At 42.1% G+C, this 18,925-nt stretch overlaps 1 protein-coding gene across 1 annotated transcript in view; it reads right to left on the reverse strand.

Annotated features, from left to right (window-relative positions):
• Window positions 1–18,925, reverse strand: part of kcnh3 (potassium voltage-gated channel, subfamily H (eag-related), member 3) — a 717,440-nt gene that overhangs the window by 50,244 nt on the left and 648,271 nt on the right. Inside the window, exons 12-13 of the mRNA XM_078227725.1 lie at window positions 9,215–9,399; window positions 9,065–9,127 (exon numbers count right to left, since the gene is read on the reverse strand). Of these exons, the coding sequence (XP_078083851.1) occupies window positions 9,065–9,127; window positions 9,215–9,399 (248 nt within the window). The remainder of the gene's footprint in view (window positions 1–9,064; window positions 9,128–9,214; window positions 9,400–18,925) is intronic.

Consider the following 18,925-nt stretch of genomic DNA (forward strand, 5'->3'; position numbering starts at 1 on the left):
TTAAACAGAGACCAGTTTTGTTATCAGACTCTTGGAGAGCGGGTAGCTGGTTTCACTTGATGTCATTGTTGCTGATTTCATTTGTGGATTTAAAAAAATGTTATTTAGCATGTTGGAGGACTGGAAGTTAGGAAACTCGAAGTTAACACCAGTAACGGAAGTCCAGGAAACGATCCTTTCTATCGACAGTTTGAATTCTCCTCCCACATTGGCCCTTGTGGGATGGTAATATATTCAAGGGGCTGTAATCTATGTAAAACCTAGACTCATCGAGAATGAAACTGTGGCAAATGACAGTCAGGAAAACTGAATTCATCTGGATGGTGGCACAATCTGCACTGAATAGGTATCTCTGCACTTAGTGGTCCCTGGTTTGTACTTAGTGATCTGGTGAATGGTCAGACAATTCAACTTAATTTATATTCCCCATAAAAACTGCTCTAACTAAGAGGGTAAAAACTCTTTTTGAAAAATTACCAGTGAAAACCAATGAATTGATTTACTTTTCAATGAAAAGCTGTAAAAGTATAAAACAGAATAATGGTTAAAATGCCGTGACCACTTTTAAGAACTCCATCGCCCAAGGAGTTACCCCATGGCCCACTTTAGTGTAATTCCTTTCAGAACAGAATATCACTGTAAGATTTACTTAAACGCTAAATAAGGCTATGGCACTTTTCTTTTTACAAAACCATTTTAAATGAATCTAAAAGGGTCACTGGAATATCACACAAATGGAACAAATCTGACAATATGGACATAAGTTAGATTTTCCATTTACTCCATCACCTACTCCACTCCTATCTCATTACCGATAGTGACCAGGAAATATTTCCTGATTCCAGCATTGCTTTGGGCCTTAAACTCCAGTACAACTGGAGTAACTTTGTAATCGAGGCAACCAGATCATAAAGCTAATAGTGGGAATTTGTTCCAAAAGAAAACATGGTCCCTGACACAATTTTCTGGCTGTGTTGCCCCAAAACCGGAAAATCCCACCCAAAGTCAATGGACCTTTGCGTGTTCCGCACCCCCCCCCCCCCCTGCTACAATTCCCGTGGCAGGTGGGAAGTGTCAAGTGTCAACTAAGGCGCGTAAAGTGGTGTATAGCCTACCAGCTCCACAACTGTTTCTCCCGCTATATTTTTTCACATTTGGTCAAAACAAATCCTGGAGGTGGGTCCCCCAACGTCATGTTGGTGGGCAAACTCGGAATGAGCCTGTCCTGCCAGCAGTATCAGCCTTCAGGAGATCCGAGTGCCTTTAAAAAAAGAAAAAGGTTCTCTCCCCATGGACATAGGACCCCGCCCCCCCCCATGCACAAGACTGCTGCCCACGGAATCCCCATCTTATGGACACAGGGAGCCCCCCCGCTTCATGCAAATCCCCTGAGGGATTACTTCAGTACCAGCCAGTCCATTCCCTGTATGTAACTGAAATTTTAACCAAGTACGGAAATGCAATCATAACACTGTGGTGAACCATTGTTGGTTACCGCCAGGAGTGCTGAGCCATGGTCTGGCCAGTACTATGGGTCTGTAGATATGTTACTGTTGGGGTTAGGGTTGGGCTGTTCTACCTGTTAATATAGTCCTATGGTACACCCCAGTTGGCTCCGCCTCCTGGGAGAGGTATAAAGGTCACTGCTCTGCCTGGTGACCCCTTAGTCTGGGATTGTATATTGTATATAGTAGCTCCGTTATTGTTGGCAATAAAAGCCTTTATTTCCCGGGTACATCCTGCCTCCCGTGTGATTTATCGCGCATCAATCACGTAGGTTGAAATTTTCCAATTTGTTTCCGGACGTACTGGCTCTGGTGAGAAAACTGAGCATGCAGCTCCCCAGCTGCATAGCTGGCTTTTCTTGCCAGGTAATAATTAGAGAAAAAATTGCTGCAGATGTCTCTGATGCCGTCACACTTGTGGGGTGTTGCCCGATAGAGGCGGCAATGTTAGCTCCACAGAGATTGGGGTGCCCTTTTTAAAGTGCACCCGGATCTGCACTAAACAAAATACTGCCATCCTCCTCCCACCCCACCAACCACAGAAAAGGGGAGCTCCCTCCTCATACACACCAGGACAAACACAACTCCACTCATGGGTAAGGGGAACACCACCCAACACATACGTACCAGGGCAATTGTGCCCCACCCATAGATAAGGGAAACAACCCACGACATAAGCAATGGGGAACCCCCCCTCAACACACACCAGAGTGACTACAGCCCTGCCCATGGATAAGGGGAACACCCCCCAAACATGGAGCAACCCTGACCCCCACAAATAAGGGAAACAACCTCCACACAAGCACTGGGGAATCCCATGCAAGGACCAGGCCAACCCCCCACCACCCACAGATAAGGGAACCTCTCCCCTACACACCGGGGCTACTGACCCCATACAAGCACCAGGGCAACCACACACCGCCCGCCACTCCTTCAACAGGTAAGGGGAACCCCCTGCCTGCCCGCACCCCTCCCCACCCCAGTGGAGCTCCTTAGTGTTGCCGGGGGGCGGGGGGGGGGGGGGGGGGGGGGGGGAGGATGGAGATATGTCTCTCTCCCCCCCCGGGGGCTATACTTACCTTTGCACCCCTGGTGGGTTCTCTTCGAGTGCTTCATGTTTTTAAATAACTGTTGTAAACCTTGCCAACATGATGCCAAGTCAGTGAGGGAGGAATTCTATATTTGGGGGTACATATGGCGGGGAAGCCCTTTAATTAAATTATAATTTATTAAAATGTTTCAAAATGAGATTCTGCCCTCTTGACATCACCACCGAGTAGTGGGGAAAATCAGAAAATGAGATCTCACCAGCGAGAATCTCATTTTCCAATTCTCGCAAGGTATTGCACCCACATCAGAAGACTAAGGAAATTTGGCATGTCAGGTACGACTCTCACCAACTTTTACAGATGCACCATAGAAAGCATTCTTTCTGGTTGTATCACAGCTTGGTATGGTTCCTGCTCTGCCCAAGACCGCATGGAACTACAAAAGGTCGTGAATGTATCCATCCATCACGCAAACCAGCCTCCCATCCATTGACTCTGTCTACACTTCCCGCTGCCTCGGCAAAGCAGCCAGCATAATTAAGGACCCCACGCACCCTGGACATTCTCTCTTCCACCTTCTTCCTTCGGGAAAATGATACAAAAGTCTGAGGTCATGTACCAACCGACTCAAGAACAGCTTCTTCCCTGCTGCTGTCAGACTTTTGAATAGACGTACCTTTCATTAAGTTGATCTTTCTCTACATCCTAGCTATGACTGTAACACTACATTCTGCACTCTCTCATTTCCTTCTCTATGAACGGTATGCTTTGTCTGTATTGTGTGCAAGAAACAATACTTTTCACTGTATGTTAATACATGTGACAGTAATAAACCAAATCAAATCGTCGCCGTTTGTACCCACCGCGAACGCAGGTGCAAAATCACATCAGTCGAATTGCAACAACAGGCAGAAGAAATAAATTAGCAACAATCTATAAGTGACTATGATCCTTCTAAATACTGCTGGTAGGGGAGTCCTTCATGTTTTTAAAAACCAGTTTAGCTGTGCGGGGTTAAGAGAAAGTTTAGGTTGCATTGTGGAGTCCACAATGGAGTGCTGACACCAAGTCAGCATGCATCTCCCTGCACTATATTCTTATAGTGGTCGTTGAGAGTTTGTGTACAATTATGGCATCTGGCACACTTCCTGTTGGAATTGTGTGCTCTGGCATAGTGGATCATCTTTTGCTGGTTAATGGGGCATTAAAGAATCCATTTTTGCTCCCTTTGACCCCAATGGCCTCTTCAACAGCAACTGTCAACACAGTCAATTATGAAATCTGTTGCAGGAAATCTGTCAGGAAAACAGTTAGGCACTTTGAAAGCAATATCTCAGACAAAATCTGGGAAAAAGGTTAGATAATAAATCAACGAGTACTCTCCAATCAGGTGTATTGTTCTATTTAGGAGGTTTGTACATCACTACTTTCTGGTTGCAAACTGAAATTTTTCACAAGTCCCCGGTGCTACAGCAATCAATCAGAATGACAAGCCCAAACTAATGATCAGGATTAATGAGTCCAAAAACTCCCACTGAAGTAAATTTCCTTAGTCCCGTGACATGTAGTTAACCTGGAGTGACAGTAAAATGACAGTTTTATGCACAAATGAAATTATATTTAACATGCTGACAAGAGGTAGGAATTGATGGTTAAAAACAAAATTCCACATCAAAGCTGAATGGGGATCAATGAATGATGAACATGGATACTCGTTACTTTGTAACCAGAATTAGGTGGAAGTAAGCTACTTCCACAATGATATTGTGGAAAATGAATTACTGATGGTCCTGCTTAATATTTCATTATGTTACATCGTCCCTACTCAAGAGAGTGTTTAGATTGTTGGCAAAAATCCACAACAAGACAAGGGAAAAGCAACCACCTGTCCACAAATAAATAAAACAACATATAAATAAAATGGATTGCAATTCGTGACTTTCTTTCTGGCTACTTGTACCTTCTCCAATGATAATCAAATAAAAATACATGGAGGATTGTACTGATTATGGAGTCACCAATTAGATAATTATAGATACACACTCTGCCATCTCTTAATAAGCAAATATAAAGTTATGTCCAAAGTTAATAAAGTTATGTCCAGGACTATTGTGTATTTTAAATAGTACATTTCTTTGTTTTGCTATAATTTAGCTCCACTTTCACTTGAGGAACAGACTATCATCAAATCATGCTCTAATCATATTACTAATAATATTTAATGAAATCTTCACCCAAACACATCACTGGCATTCTATCCAAACTAACCCTCTCCCGAGCATATAATTTTTATTTTACCTAACCTAATTTCAATCCATTCATATATTATGTACAACCTAATCTAATCTTGATTGGATCACATTTTTGGAAACCAATCTGAATTTAACCCAATTGCATCATTGACCTCTATCAGGCACATTTATCTGGCCAGCCTCTTACCTCACCTAATCCATAGGGCCATAGAAACTCTACAGAGCAGAAGGAGGCCCATCTGGCTCATCAGGTCTGCACCGACTCTCCAAAAGAGCATCCTACCCAGGCCCACCCCTATCCCTACAACCTCTTGCACTTACCATGGCTAATCCATTAGCAGTCCTAATAATCAGTTGGTTAGTCACATAGGGTATTTCTCATCAGAAAACATTGAAATATTACATTCTCTCTGAGCTAAACTGGTGTTTAAAAGCATAAAGGACTCCCTACCAGCAGTATTTAGAAGGGTCATAGTACATTTGCTCGCAAAGGTTCAGAAGAGACCATTTATAACATAAATTCCTTAAATGAAAATGGATTAGATCATTAGTCAAGTACAAATTAAAACTTAAACTTGGGTGGAAATGTGTTAATTGCAATTATTTTAACTTAGTTGCAAATCTGCAAGTGAAACAAAAGCAAGGTGCTCTGCTCTACAAATTCAAATTAAACTAGAGGTGGTACAATGACTTATCTTCCCTCTTTGTACTTTTTGGCTGGAAAGGCACCACATACTCCAAGTACAATGCAACTGGCCAGTTCAATTATGCTTGAACTTGATTCGTAGCCTGACTCAACTGTACCCTGGCACAGGTCTGCCTAATTTCCAGGCCTTGGGTTAAGGAATGGGGTTGGGTATACAGGATACAGCTATAGGATAAGACTAGGCAGGGTCCAAGTGCAAGTACCTATGGGCATCCCTGCCAGTGGACACCCTTCTGAATGAAAGTAGAACTAGGAATGCTCCTTTTAACCAAACTTAAATGGGAATGAGTTGCCTCTACATATGTTGAGGATTTTTGCTCCATATTGAAGGAAGCTCCAAAGATCCTGGCACAATATTAATTGGGGAAAAATATTTGGCATCTGCATCCCTTTCCTATGTTTTTCATTCAGGAAAATAATCAAAGGGAAATCAGCCCCAATTAGGCTTGCATCTTAAAATAATGAAAGTTATTTTGAATATTTCTGTTCAGTCATATTGCTCTGTTTATTCACCCTGAGAATCTTACCATCTAGGGAACACCCGCTTTCACTGGTACTTTTTCCAATTAAGTTGTGCTCCACATTTCCCTGGATCTGTCACATTATCTGTTTTTCTGAACTCATTTATGGTGCACAGGTTATTTATGGAAATGCAAACTAAAAGGGGACAATTGGGTACTCCCAGCAAGTAGTGCAGGACAGGAAAACAGGAGTCCAAATCCTACAATTTTCTAACCATTGATTTGAATATTTGGGAAATCAAGGTCTACGGTTCTGTCATTGCAATCAGAGAATCAGCCTTCAAAAGAGAGCCCAGGACACATTCTTGGATTACGACCCATTCTGAAAAATATCCTTTTACCCAACTCTCTCTGCCTAGTCACGCCTCTGTCCATTGTAGCTGCATTCTCTTTAGGGTCTGCTGCATCATCTTTATAATTAGTCTTTTGTTACATTTGATCAAATCCTTTCTGAAAATCTATATACACAACATTCATCAAATTCTCATTATTAATAGAGTATTGTCTCAATGTAAATATGTGACCAATATCATTGAAAGGTGCAAGAATAAAATGTACTGACTTCACAAGAAGTGAATATTCCTTGCTATTACTTTTTGACCACAGAGTAAAAAATACATTAGCCGCTCTCATTAAAGGGGCTCAAAGTAGTTTTAAATTTCAACTGAAAAAATGGAAATTCCCAAGTCAATGGATTCCACTTGCAGCAATTTCACTTTGCTCTCAAGGTGATTACTTGTTCCAGGGTCAGCTGTATAAATCACTAATAGAAATATAAAAGTGAAAGCACATGAAATGTTTTTGTGCTTTCTTTTTCCAACTTTTTTTTCTTAACAGACATGTTCCCTCTTGAATTATTTGATAGAATTCAGGAACAGGACATTATTTTTTTCCTCCAAAGTGCAGGAGGGCAAGGTTTGCAACAATCAATCATAGCACTCATATCTGAGATCAGTGTTTTTATATCTATATGTGTGATATACTCACACACTCTCTGGGAATTTTTAATGCTCTTAGAACAGATGAAGGGAAAATCTTTTAAACGTCCCTAAGAACAAAATGAATTTTACCACAAAAGCAAGATGCTGCAGTTGCTGCAAATTTGAATATATTTTATGATAAGAACTTTGATCTTTGTAAAACCATATGAAAACCAGAAACTTGAGAAAAATAGGAATATTAAGAGACATTGGGCAGATTCTCTGACCACCCTGTCACACACTTCCTGCAAAGGGAGGCGATGCACTGCTCGCTGACAACGGGATCTTCTGGTCCCAGCGCTATCAATGGGATTTCCCATTGATTCTAGTCCACGCTGCAAGGAAACCCACTGCAGGGGTGCACCATTAGCGGGACCAGAAGTTCCCACCAGCATTGAATTCCAGCCATTATCTGATAGGCAAAGGTAGATGGTAACCATAGACAACTCTTGGGTTATTATGGGATCAGAAGAATGGAGTGGTACAGTTTTGAGATATGACCCCACTGAACTGCCACAAGTGACACACATGGTGAAGTAATCTCACTAAATTTGATACGATGGGCTGACTGGTCTCTTTCTTTGCTATAATTTTATGGTTCTATGGTTTCACTGCACATAGTTTGAACAGACATGACTTAGTCCAATAGAAAGATGTCTAAAGATTCTATAGGTTTGGCCAACCGGGCACTTGAAGACTTCAGGAAACCAACATTTGAACAAGAAGCAGGAGTAGGCCATTCAGCCCCTTGGGCCTGCTCTGCTACTTAATAAGATCGTAGCTGATCTGATAGTAGCCTCAAATCTGCACTCTACTACTCCTGATAACCTATCACCCCCTCACTCACCAAGAATCTATCCACCTCTGCCTTAGAAATAATCAAAGGTGATTTCCCCCACCGACCGACCTCACCCACCCACGTACTCACCTCATCCATCCACCCAATCATCCGCTTAGATTTTCACCCACCTACCAATTAACCCATCTACCTATCTCACCCACCTATCCACCTCACCCACTTTCCCACCTACCTACCCATTCATTCACTCACTCATCCATTAACCTATCCCGATCACCACCCATTCATGCACTCAAGCACACCCATCCATATATCGCCCACACTGTATCATTAAAAGACTGGGCAGGTATGTATTTACCAGAGTAGGGCAGATAGTGCTGTAAAAAGGGAGTGTGTCCGTTCTTCCCCTGACTCTACACTTGCTGGATTTCCCCGAGTGACACTTCACTATGGTATTTCTGACAGTTTAAGAAATGTGCAGTAACATTGCTCGGGGAAATCTGTGTGGGCAGCGGCAATGCTGCAGTGACCAGAATATTCAGGCCCAGGTGACAGTTTGCTAGGCACAGAAAATACCCACGGAACTCTCCAAATAGGAGGATATAGACAGACATCCTGATTCCTGCAGCATTCACAAGAATATGGTTCCACTCACAAGAAGCATTAATTTTACCTATGGATAGTTCATTCATTAAACCCTGTAAAAATATCAACGGATGGCTCATTTGTTCTACCTGGGTAAATATGTTAACAGACGTACCATTCACAAGAGTCTGCAAATATACCAGCACTCAGTAAACTATCTAAACCTAGTTACAAAGAACGTATTCACTAGATCCTGTAAATATCAGTAAAATATGTAAATATGCCAATAAACAGACCATTCACTAAACATGATAAAAAGGCAGCTTATTCATTGAGTTGTAGTAAATACACCAATATTTGCAGTTCCCTCCTCTGTAATTATACAAAAGAAAAAGACAGTCCATTCACTGTATTACTATATATATATATATATATATAATAAATAATAGTCAGAGCACACACTGGTTTTGGTAAGAATCTACTATTCCCATATAGGCCAACATCCTTTTCAATATGGTTGACAATTAAGTCTTACGTTAAAAGCAAAACCTTGACTGTGGCCTGTTGAATGTGATTTGTACAATGATTGAAACCTTCACCGCTAGTCAAAAATGAACACAGATTCTATCTTAAGAGTCTCAATTCAATGGCACAAAAAGCCACTTACCTTGGGCTGAGGTCAGGGATTACAGTACAGTTTATAGCAGGGATTTGTAATTTGGATGGCTTGCTTCCATTGCTGTTCAAAAGTCTGCCTTTGCCAATATCCTTACTGCTGTTCTGCAGGGTTCCTGCAGGTGGAGCAGCTGGATTGGACAAGTGTTTTGCTGGCAATGAACACCTGCTAATCTTAGGTGAGTGAAGTGCTTTGACGGGTGATGTTATTCCTGTTGTACTATTTGCATTGGGAGCCAGGGGTGTGTTCTCATCATCTTCAAGTTCTTCATCCTCCAGGATAGAGGGCAGCTTTTGGATAAGGCCCCCATTGCGCTCATATTCCAACTGCAAAAATACACAAAACAAAACCATTCAACTGAGAGAACGAAAAGTTAATGTTGTTTGACCTTACACATGTTCTTTGTGTTATACGCATGGCAACAGGACATTTGTTAGTATTTATAAAAGAATGTCATTGTTTCGAAGCTCATGAAGAAGAACTAAAGAGACTCTTGGGGTGATTTTAAGCCACCCTTCATGCAGGAATGCGGTGACTCACAGCATTGTTAAAATTACCTCAGTAAATTTACTGCCTCATTCCAGCTTAATTGGGCCTTTTTGTTTAGGTGACCATTACACCTGCCTGACTCAGAGAAGACAACCTTCCATTTCTTGTGACATACCGTTTGAGGGTGTCCAAGTTTGAGCATAGGTTCACAAATTTGAAATTTATTTGAGGTTGCATCAAATAATTAGCTGCACTTAATGTTGATTTTATACTGTTTTTTGAAATGTTAATGATGTCAACTCAAACAAGTGGATCCAGTACAGCTGGCAGCTTGCAACAGCTAAATGCCACCTCCCAAAGAGTTTCCCACCTGCTAGCTTTACTGAACTCAGTTAGTTTACTAAGCGCAGCAGCCAATTTTAGTACAGCAGCAAAATAATGATCAAATTTTAGTCATGTTGGTTGATGGATAGATGCTGGATGGAACACCAAGGAGAACTGTTCTTCCTTGAAATAGTGTGACAAGATCTTTTACATCCAAAGTACAGCAGCTTTTACAGTGCAGCAATTCCCCAGTACTAAAGTATTGAAGATTTGTGTTCAAGCCTCAAGTTAGATTTGAACTCATAATCTTCTGACTTAGTAGACATTTAATGCTAGCTTATTCCGCTATCCTTAACCTTTTTGGAATTGAGTGTGGCAAGTAGGCGCATTAAATTTTTGAGATTTCTGGCAAAACTCAAATTCTAGGTCTACAAACTTGAGTTTAATATTTTCCTTCCATCTCACTGGTTCAGCATCTCAGCAGACTAAACAAGGAAGCCTTTCTGATATAAACATACCTACAATGAATATCCTTCACTACAGGCTGGCAATAGACATAGGGGAATGTCTTTGTGTAAATGTAAAAGTTCTGATTTGCTGCAGCATAAGTATAGGGTTAAAATGGTATTTTAACTTGTCAGACTTAAGGAACACAGATTTCTCATCCCTTTCTGGAAGGAAGAAATGTCAAATTTAACCATCATGAGAAAATCACTAGTTGGTTGGTTTGAATAGTCCAGTGCTTAATACAGCTAGGCAGGGCATTCTAATGTGCTGCTATTTTGTGCACTACTGAAAAGTAGCTGATTAATTGGGGCAGCAGTATTCCCTGCCTACTTAGTACCAAGGATAGATTTTGAACTTGCTGTGTGAGCATTGCAGATTGGCCAATCATTATAGCAACAGACCTGTATTCAACAGAAACTGAATCGGTTGGTTGCTATAATGGTTGGCCAGTGTACCCCATGTGCAAGTCTTAGGCCTGGGTAGCTAGTCAAACAAACATCTGTTCCAACACTCACTGAAAAAAGGCTTCAGTGAAAAATCATATTCTATGATCCTAAAACAGATATTTTTGTGTAGACATGGCTGATTCATCCGACAACACAGCACCGATGAGATGTTTTCCAGCTTTGAAGATCTGAAGTGCAAACTAATGCAGCAGCTTGAAAAGAACAAGAATGTTTCATCTTACACCCTCTTTATCCCCATTGTTTTGTTCTCTCCCTTCCTGTTGCTTGTGATCTGCTGCACTCTGCAATAGAGCCTCCCTCTCATCCATTCACAGAAACACAGAAACCCTACAGTGCAGAAAGAGGCCATTTGGCCCATCGAGTCTGCACCGACCACAATCCCACCCAGGCCCTACCCCCATATCCCTACATATTTACCCGCTAATCCCTCTAACCTACGCATCCCAGGACACTAAGGGGCAATTTTAGCATGGCCAATCAACCTAAACTGCACATCTTTGGATTCCTTCAAACTCCCCACCATCTTGCAGGAATGACCACATTCGTACTTCCAATCTATTGTCTCGGGTTAAAGTCAAAAACATTTTTAAAGAAGCAAAGGCAATTTAGGGTGAGCTTCTCATTGAAACCCTACTCACTGTGCAAGCCAGTATTCACATCAAGCATTCTTAGGTCAGGTATAACATGGCTAGATACAGAGTAGAGCTTCCGGTACTGCATCCCAAAAATGTGGCGCATTCTTAATTTCAGAGGAACAACCCCTACTGTATTAAGGTGACATTCTTCCCTTTTCTATTACACAAATGGGTTAAAAATGAAAAAAAAAACACCTGCCTCAGCCTACTCACCACAATTAATAATTTCTGCCTCTCAATAATTGAATATCATGTAGGTTTTAATTTGAATAATCTTATTTGTAGGTTGGAATTGAGACTGGAGAATGGATCTCTCCACACAGCTCTTGTACATGTCCTAAATAACCTAGTGACCTTATAGACAGCATAATGTGCAGGCATTTCATGGCTTCTTGTTTCATGGCTTCTTGAAGGGTTCTTAGATGTGTTGCTCCTGACTAGATGAGAGGAGATTGCCCTTGCAAGGAGCCAGACTGTAACCTGACAGCTTGTTTGGAATAAAGGTGATACAGAAGGATAGGCTTGGCATTATGGAAAGACCAAAAAGAGGAGATTGGATTAAAAATGGGGCAAAACATTTTTTTATATATTATTACATATATATATTCATATGAACAGCAAAGGTTTTCTTCTATTTTGGTACTTAGGCTTTCTAACAAGTTTGAGACTAGTTTTTTGTTTCAGCAGCATGGGTCAGTGGTAAGTGTGCAGTGGGTTAGAACATTATAGTTTCGCTATTGAGATCTAAATCTGAATTCATTACAGACTTATGGGCAAACGTTGCCTCTTTCCTCCAGCAGTAAAGCAATGCAAAATGGGCAGTCTCAAAACAGAGTTTAGTGCAAACAGATCCATAGTTCACTATATGGCCAAGAATTTGGATTGGCTGCTGCATGGACATGTTCGTGTGGATGCAAGGACAAAGGGAAATACATGTGGTAGCTGGACAGGTGTGCAGACATTATACATGCTGTTTATTGGCTTCTTACATGTTTGGAGCAGTGGAAATTTGAGTTTTATTGAAGCAAACTAAAGGCAGCCAGTATCTCTTGTAGGGAAAGTGCACTCTGATCACAGACACCAGGCAAACTTCACAAGTGGAGAAATGGCTGCAAGAGTTACAGAAAGATCACCCAGGCATTGGAAGGCCTGGTATGGGCAATGGACAGGGTGCACGATTCCTATTTCCCCCTCAGGGAAGGGGGAAGTGGGGGGAGGAGGATGGTGGTGGTGCGGAAGTCCACCTCGGATCCTCTCCACTATTAATGGGAAGAGGTTGCAGGGGAGGTCAATGCCAGAAACTTAGCTCCCACGACATGGCTTCGATTATTTCATGACCTGACCAGAGTTGAAAAGTTAAGAATCTTACCGTGCACTTTATAGGTTAGGCGAGAGAAAGGATCTTCATGTGGTAAATCACTGGTGAAAATGTCTAGAAATCAGGGCATGGGTATATGATGGCACAGCTACTATCTTACTGGAATGTGAGGTCACATGCTAGCCCTGTTAAAGAGGATTCAGATGCTGTCTTTGAGTGTTCAGTTTGCTGAAAATGCTGATGGACACACAACAGGAACTGGAAGATGCAATGGGAAGGCTGTCAGTGAGCTTGTGTGGAATGACTCAAAGCATAGAGAAGACCAGCTTCAACTTGTGTTGGAGCTTTAATCTGAATATGATCATCTGGGAATACACCTTGGAAGAGCATTAAAATATAAATAAATCAAGACAAAAGACAGGCAACTAAAGGGTTTGCTCTCCGGCAATCTTCAATTCTTCCTGTTAACTGTTGTACACATACAGAATAGCATTCTTGGTGCATTTCTTTCTGGATTTGCTATTGATTGAAGTAAGACCCATAAGGTTGGATTGATAGAAAACAGTTAGATAATGGTGATAACGAGATAGAGTCATAGAGGTTTATAGCATGGAAACAGGCCCTTCGACCCAACTTGTCCATGTCGCCCTTTATTTTAAAACCCCTAAGCTAATCCCAATTGCCCGCATTTGGCCCTTATCCCTCTATACCCATCATACCCATGTAACTATCTAAATGCTTTTTAAAAGACAAAATTGTACCCGCCTCTACTACTATCTTTGGCAGCTTGTTCCAGACACTCACCACCCTCTGTGTGAAAAAATTGCCCCTCTGGACACTTTTGTATCTCTCCTCTCTCACCTTAAACCTATGCCCTCTAGTTTTAGACTCCCCTACCTTTGGGAAAAGATATTGAGGATCTAGCTGATCTGTGTCCCTCATTATTTTATAGACTTCTATAAGATCACCCCTCAGCCTCCTACGCTCCAGAGAAAAAAGTCCCAGTCTATCCAGCCTCTCCTTATAACTCAATCCATTAAGTACTGGTAGCATCCTAGTAAATTATTTCTGCACTCTTTCTAGTTTAATAATATCCTTTCTATAATAGGGTGACCAGAATTTCACACAGTATTCCAAGTGTGGCTTTACCAATGTCTTGTACAACTTCAACAAGACGTTCCAACTCCTGTATTCAATGTTCTGACCGATGAAACCAAGCATGCTGAATGCCTTCTTCACCACTCTATCCACCTGTGACTCCACTTTCAAGGAGCTATGAACATGTACCCCTAGATCTCTTTGTTCTGTAACTCTCCCCAACGCCCTACCATTAATTGAGTAAGTCCTGCCCTGGTTCAATCTACCAAAATGCATCAACTTGTCTAAACTAAACTCCATCTACCATTTGTCAGCCCACTGGCCCAATTATCAAGATCCCCTTGCAATTGGAGATAACTTTCTTCACTGTCCACTATGCCACCAATCTTAGTGTCATCTGCAAACTTACTAACCATGCCTCCTATATTTTCTTCCAAATCATTAATATAAAATGTCAAATAACAGTGGACCCAGCACTGATCGCTGAGGCACACCGCTGGTCACAGGCCTCCAGTTTGAAAACCAATTCTCTCCAACCAGAAGCCAATTTTGTATCCATTTAGATACCTCACCCTGGATCCCATGAGATTTAACCTTCTGCAACAACCTACCATGCGGTACCTTGTCAAAGGCCTTGCTAAAGTCCATATAGACAACATCAACTGCACTGCCCTCATCTACCTTCTTGGTTACCCCTTCAAAAAACTCAATCAAATTTGTGAGACATGATTTTCCACGCACAAAGCCGTGCTGACTGTCCCTAATCAGTACTTGCATCTCTAAATGCCTATAGATCCTGTCTCTCAAAATACCTTCCAACAATTTACCCACCACAGATGTGAGGCTCACTGGCCTGTATTTTCTAGGCTTTTCCCTGCAGCCCTTCCCAAACAAAGGCACAACATTTGCCACTCTCCAATCTTCAGGCACCTCACCCGTGACAATCGATGATTCAAATATCTCAGCTAGGGGACCCGCAATTTCCTCCCTAGCCTCCCACAATGTCCTGGGATACACTTCATCAGGTCCCAAGAATTTATCTACCTTGATGCGCTTTAAGACTTCCAGCACCTCCTTCTCTGTAATATGTGTACTCCTCAAGACATCACTATTTATTTACCCAAGTTCCCTAATAAGGATATGGTGATAAGGATTGCACAACTGTTGATTATCTTTGAGTTAGGAAGGATGGTTCATTTGAAGGGTTCTTAGATGTGTTGCTCCTGACTAGATGAGAGGTGATAGCCCTTGCAAGGAGCCAGACTGTAACCTGACAGCTTGTTTGGAATAAAGGTGATACAAAAGATCACCAAAGGATAAAATAACTAATAATGCTGCCTGGTTAATGGGCACAGACTGAGATGATGCACCGTTCGTAAACAGTACTTTCAGAGAGTCAAATCCCTTTCCATTGAGAAAGATGCCAGGATAAAGACAGGGAGAATACAAGGCAATGTGGGATTGTCTATGGTAGCCTACACCCAGGGAAAACTGCAATGTAGGCAAAGCCTCATATTCTCATGTCTTGTAACTCTGCTCATTGGGAAAACATTGCATGTGATCCTACCAGTGTAGAGATTGTCAGAGGCTCTCCTGATATAATCATGCACAGCAATCTTAAAGATGTCACTCGTATCACCGCCCGCAGCTAGGAAGGATCCTAATGCTGTCCATGCCCTGGTTTCTGGCTCCAGCTGTGGCTGGAGATGCAGCAGGTAATGTAGCTCAGTGATGGCCTGTTTTGTTACATTTAGATCCTTGGTTAAACTGAAATATAAAGAGTGCGCCCACTGTGAGAATGGCCTCTGCCTGGTCAGTACTTTCCTTTTCCAACTTCTTCCAGCTGCTCCTGGCTTCTTTGCTGCTCCCCTTTGTATGTTGAATACTAGCCCTTTAAATGGAACTCCTTTAGTGTCCCTGCTACCTGTTGGTGCTATTTGCTTGATGAGTTTATCACATGGCAAGCCAGGCAGCGACAAGATCAATTTCAGAAACAGTTTCGATAACAAGGAAGGACACTTATTTGAATATTAGAATGAACATTTTAAATGTTTCTGGCACATGACTTGGATCATACAGAGAAGCCCAATCCACTATGGTGGGCAATGCATTTCTGGTGAGGAATAATCGCGTGCAGACCATTTGCCAAATAGGATACTTATACCTATAGGATGGTTACAGTGCGGTCAGCAGTGACATGCCTTACACTGATGAGCACAAAAAATTAACCAAGAGATTTAAATAAATATAAAGCCAAGCAGCTTTCAGCTGGATTTACAGTTGAGACATGGCAATCCACTCTCTATTGTGATGTTAGTCAACTTTTGTATACAATGAAAAAATACAAAAAAAATTTCAAGAGGTTAACAAAAGTGCATTTTAACCTCAAAAACACAAAAAAAATGGGCATCTCCTCATGATTTTTTTTTGTAAACACAGGTTTTCCCTTTCCTCTTTCAGAAATTCCTGGTGGAAGTGAATCTTGTGTCATGAGAGTAATATAAAAGGAGCTTCATGGAGACATCTCATTACCAACTATATTTTTAACTCCCGTTCTCAATAATTCATGAACATGGACTCATTCAGTCTTCCAACTGCTATTTTTAGCAAGAGTAGCAATCCCTTTGGGAACTCCGAAGCGCTAGCCAGAAGCAAAGTTAAAACGAAAGTCCACATGCTCAGATCCTTTGCACAAATGAGCAGTCATCAATTTATGTGCAGCCTTCACTCTTTCAGGCAGTTTGCAGAAGAAAGGGAGGATTTTGTTGAATTATTGAAACTGTCTTTCTCATTTTTCTGCTGAAACATATCATTTGGGAGGTAATTACAGGAATCTGCAAATCAATTTTTTTCCCCTTCCGTGCTCTTGAAACAATTCTGTGAGCGTGTGCAGAGAAGCCTGCCCTGTCTGCGTTATTGATGAGATGAGAGAGAAGGCAGAGTGCATGCTGCTATTTTTAGCTCCAGCCTCACAGCCAAAGTCCCTTTGAGAGTTGCAAAGCTCCAGGACAAGCTGGTGTTATTTTAGGCTGTGCTGGTTATTATTAGAAACGGTCTGTCAGATCTCATTTGAAGCAGAAATACCTTTTCACTCCCAACAGTAAAAGCCCTAGCACTGCACAATTATATGTTTCTAAATTCAGTTCCCTTCAATCTCCCAGACCAATCACAAGAAAATCCTTCATAAGTGTCCTGACTGGTTTCACCACCATTATAAAATATCACCTCCATTATACATTTTATGCTGTGCTGTCAGTAATGAATGGGGTTAGCCACATTTCGTAATCCTCATGCTTTCCCCGTCTGCACTAAATGATATTTATCTTCAATTTTCATCCCTCCAATCTTCTTCCCTCCTCTCTTTCAGGTGCTGACTCAACAACACCTTGATTAGGTTTGACATGAAGGACCAACCCAAGATGTTTCTCAGGTGGGCATAAGGAAATGGATGTTGGTTCAGGAAGAGAGAAATTAGACCTGGTGATTAAAAGTGTGGTCAAAGAGTCAAGTTATGACCAGGTTTGTACAATGTAAAGAGAGGTGGAGAGGAAAAATTACTTTTTAGAGTCCCAGAGCACAGGATAACATTGGGGTGTGATTCTGCAGCAACACTCCATAACTTCTGCAAGCATTTGGACAGAGTCATGGCAGGCTATATGACTGTAGCACACACTGCTGCTGAGCTTAACCCAGGCTTCATTCAGTATCCACGGATGGAATTTAATGCCACTTCACACCTCCACTGGTGAGTGTGGGAGCATTTAATCAGGCAGGAGAGTGCAGGATGAGGACCCCACTGTCTGTGCGCCTCCACTCGATTAAATTCAGGGAAGGTTGGCTGGTATATGGCCTTCCCGCCTGGACACTATCTGAGGCCCTTAAATGGACAATTAATCCACACTTAAGGGGCTCATTCACCACCTGGGGGAATTGCCATGCGGGGAACCCAAAAATCAAACCCTGTCATGTTTTCTTGCGGGCTCCTGAGAGGGTATGGCATTCATAGGCACTCGCATGATCAAGGGACCCGGCATCGGGAAGGACCATAACCTGAGAGCCAAAACCCCTGCCCTTTCTTCTGATCCCTCCCACCCCATCTAGCCAGTGGCCTCTTTCCTGTGATGGCCATCTTGTCATCCCTCCTCTGTGGCTTGGATCCTTCATTGATTCTTGGCCTCTGCTGAATGTATTACCAGCTGCAGCCACTTCTCCTGCTGTGCTTCCACATCAGCAAGCTACAACCTCTGATTGGCTGGCAGTTCTCAGGCAAGGGCAGGGCTTTTGTCCCCAGATCCTAAATCCTGGGGAACATACATACACAAACAGATGAATTAGGAACAGGAGGAGGCCACCCAGCCTTGAGCCTGCTCTGCCACTCAATAGGAGCATGGTTGATCTGATTGTAACCTCAACTCTGCATTGCTGCTTACCCCTGATAACCTTTAATTGCCTTGCTTAACAATAATCTGATCGAATCCCTGCCTCACAGACTTTGCCTCAACCACCTATTGAGGAAGAGAATTCCAAAGTCTCACAACCCTCTGAGAGAATTTTTCCCTTCCTCTCTGTCTTAAATGGTGACCCCTTATTCTTAAATCTCTGACACTGACAAATTAAGTGTCTGGTGGGCACTTTATTCAGGTGGAGCTAATGCGGTATTCCTGTAGGTGCTCCAGCTAGCAGGTGAGACCCCTGTTGTCAACAGTAAATTCAGCCTCATGTGCTCACTTCCAGCAAGATTTTTTAGATGAGGAATACTCACCTTGGCTGATGTCTTCCCTTCCCTATGTTTCCTCCATTTCAAAGTAGTTATACATCAACAATAATTGGCTGCAAAGTGCTTTGGGGATATCCTGAGCTCTTGGAGGTGCAAGTTCTTTCTCCTTCGCCCAAATGTGTTGAGGTTAATTGTACCTACCTCAAAATCTACCTGAGCTGGAATAACTGTCTTTACACAATCTGTGGTGTGTACCACGCAAGTTTGATTTACTACCAAGCCATGGGGAAGCTTAAG

Source organism: Mustelus asterias, chromosome 14, assembly GCF_964213995.1.
Source record: "Mustelus asterias chromosome 14, sMusAst1.hap1.1, whole genome shotgun sequence".
Lineage (NCBI taxonomy): Eukaryota > Metazoa > Chordata > Chondrichthyes > Carcharhiniformes > Triakidae > Mustelus > Mustelus asterias.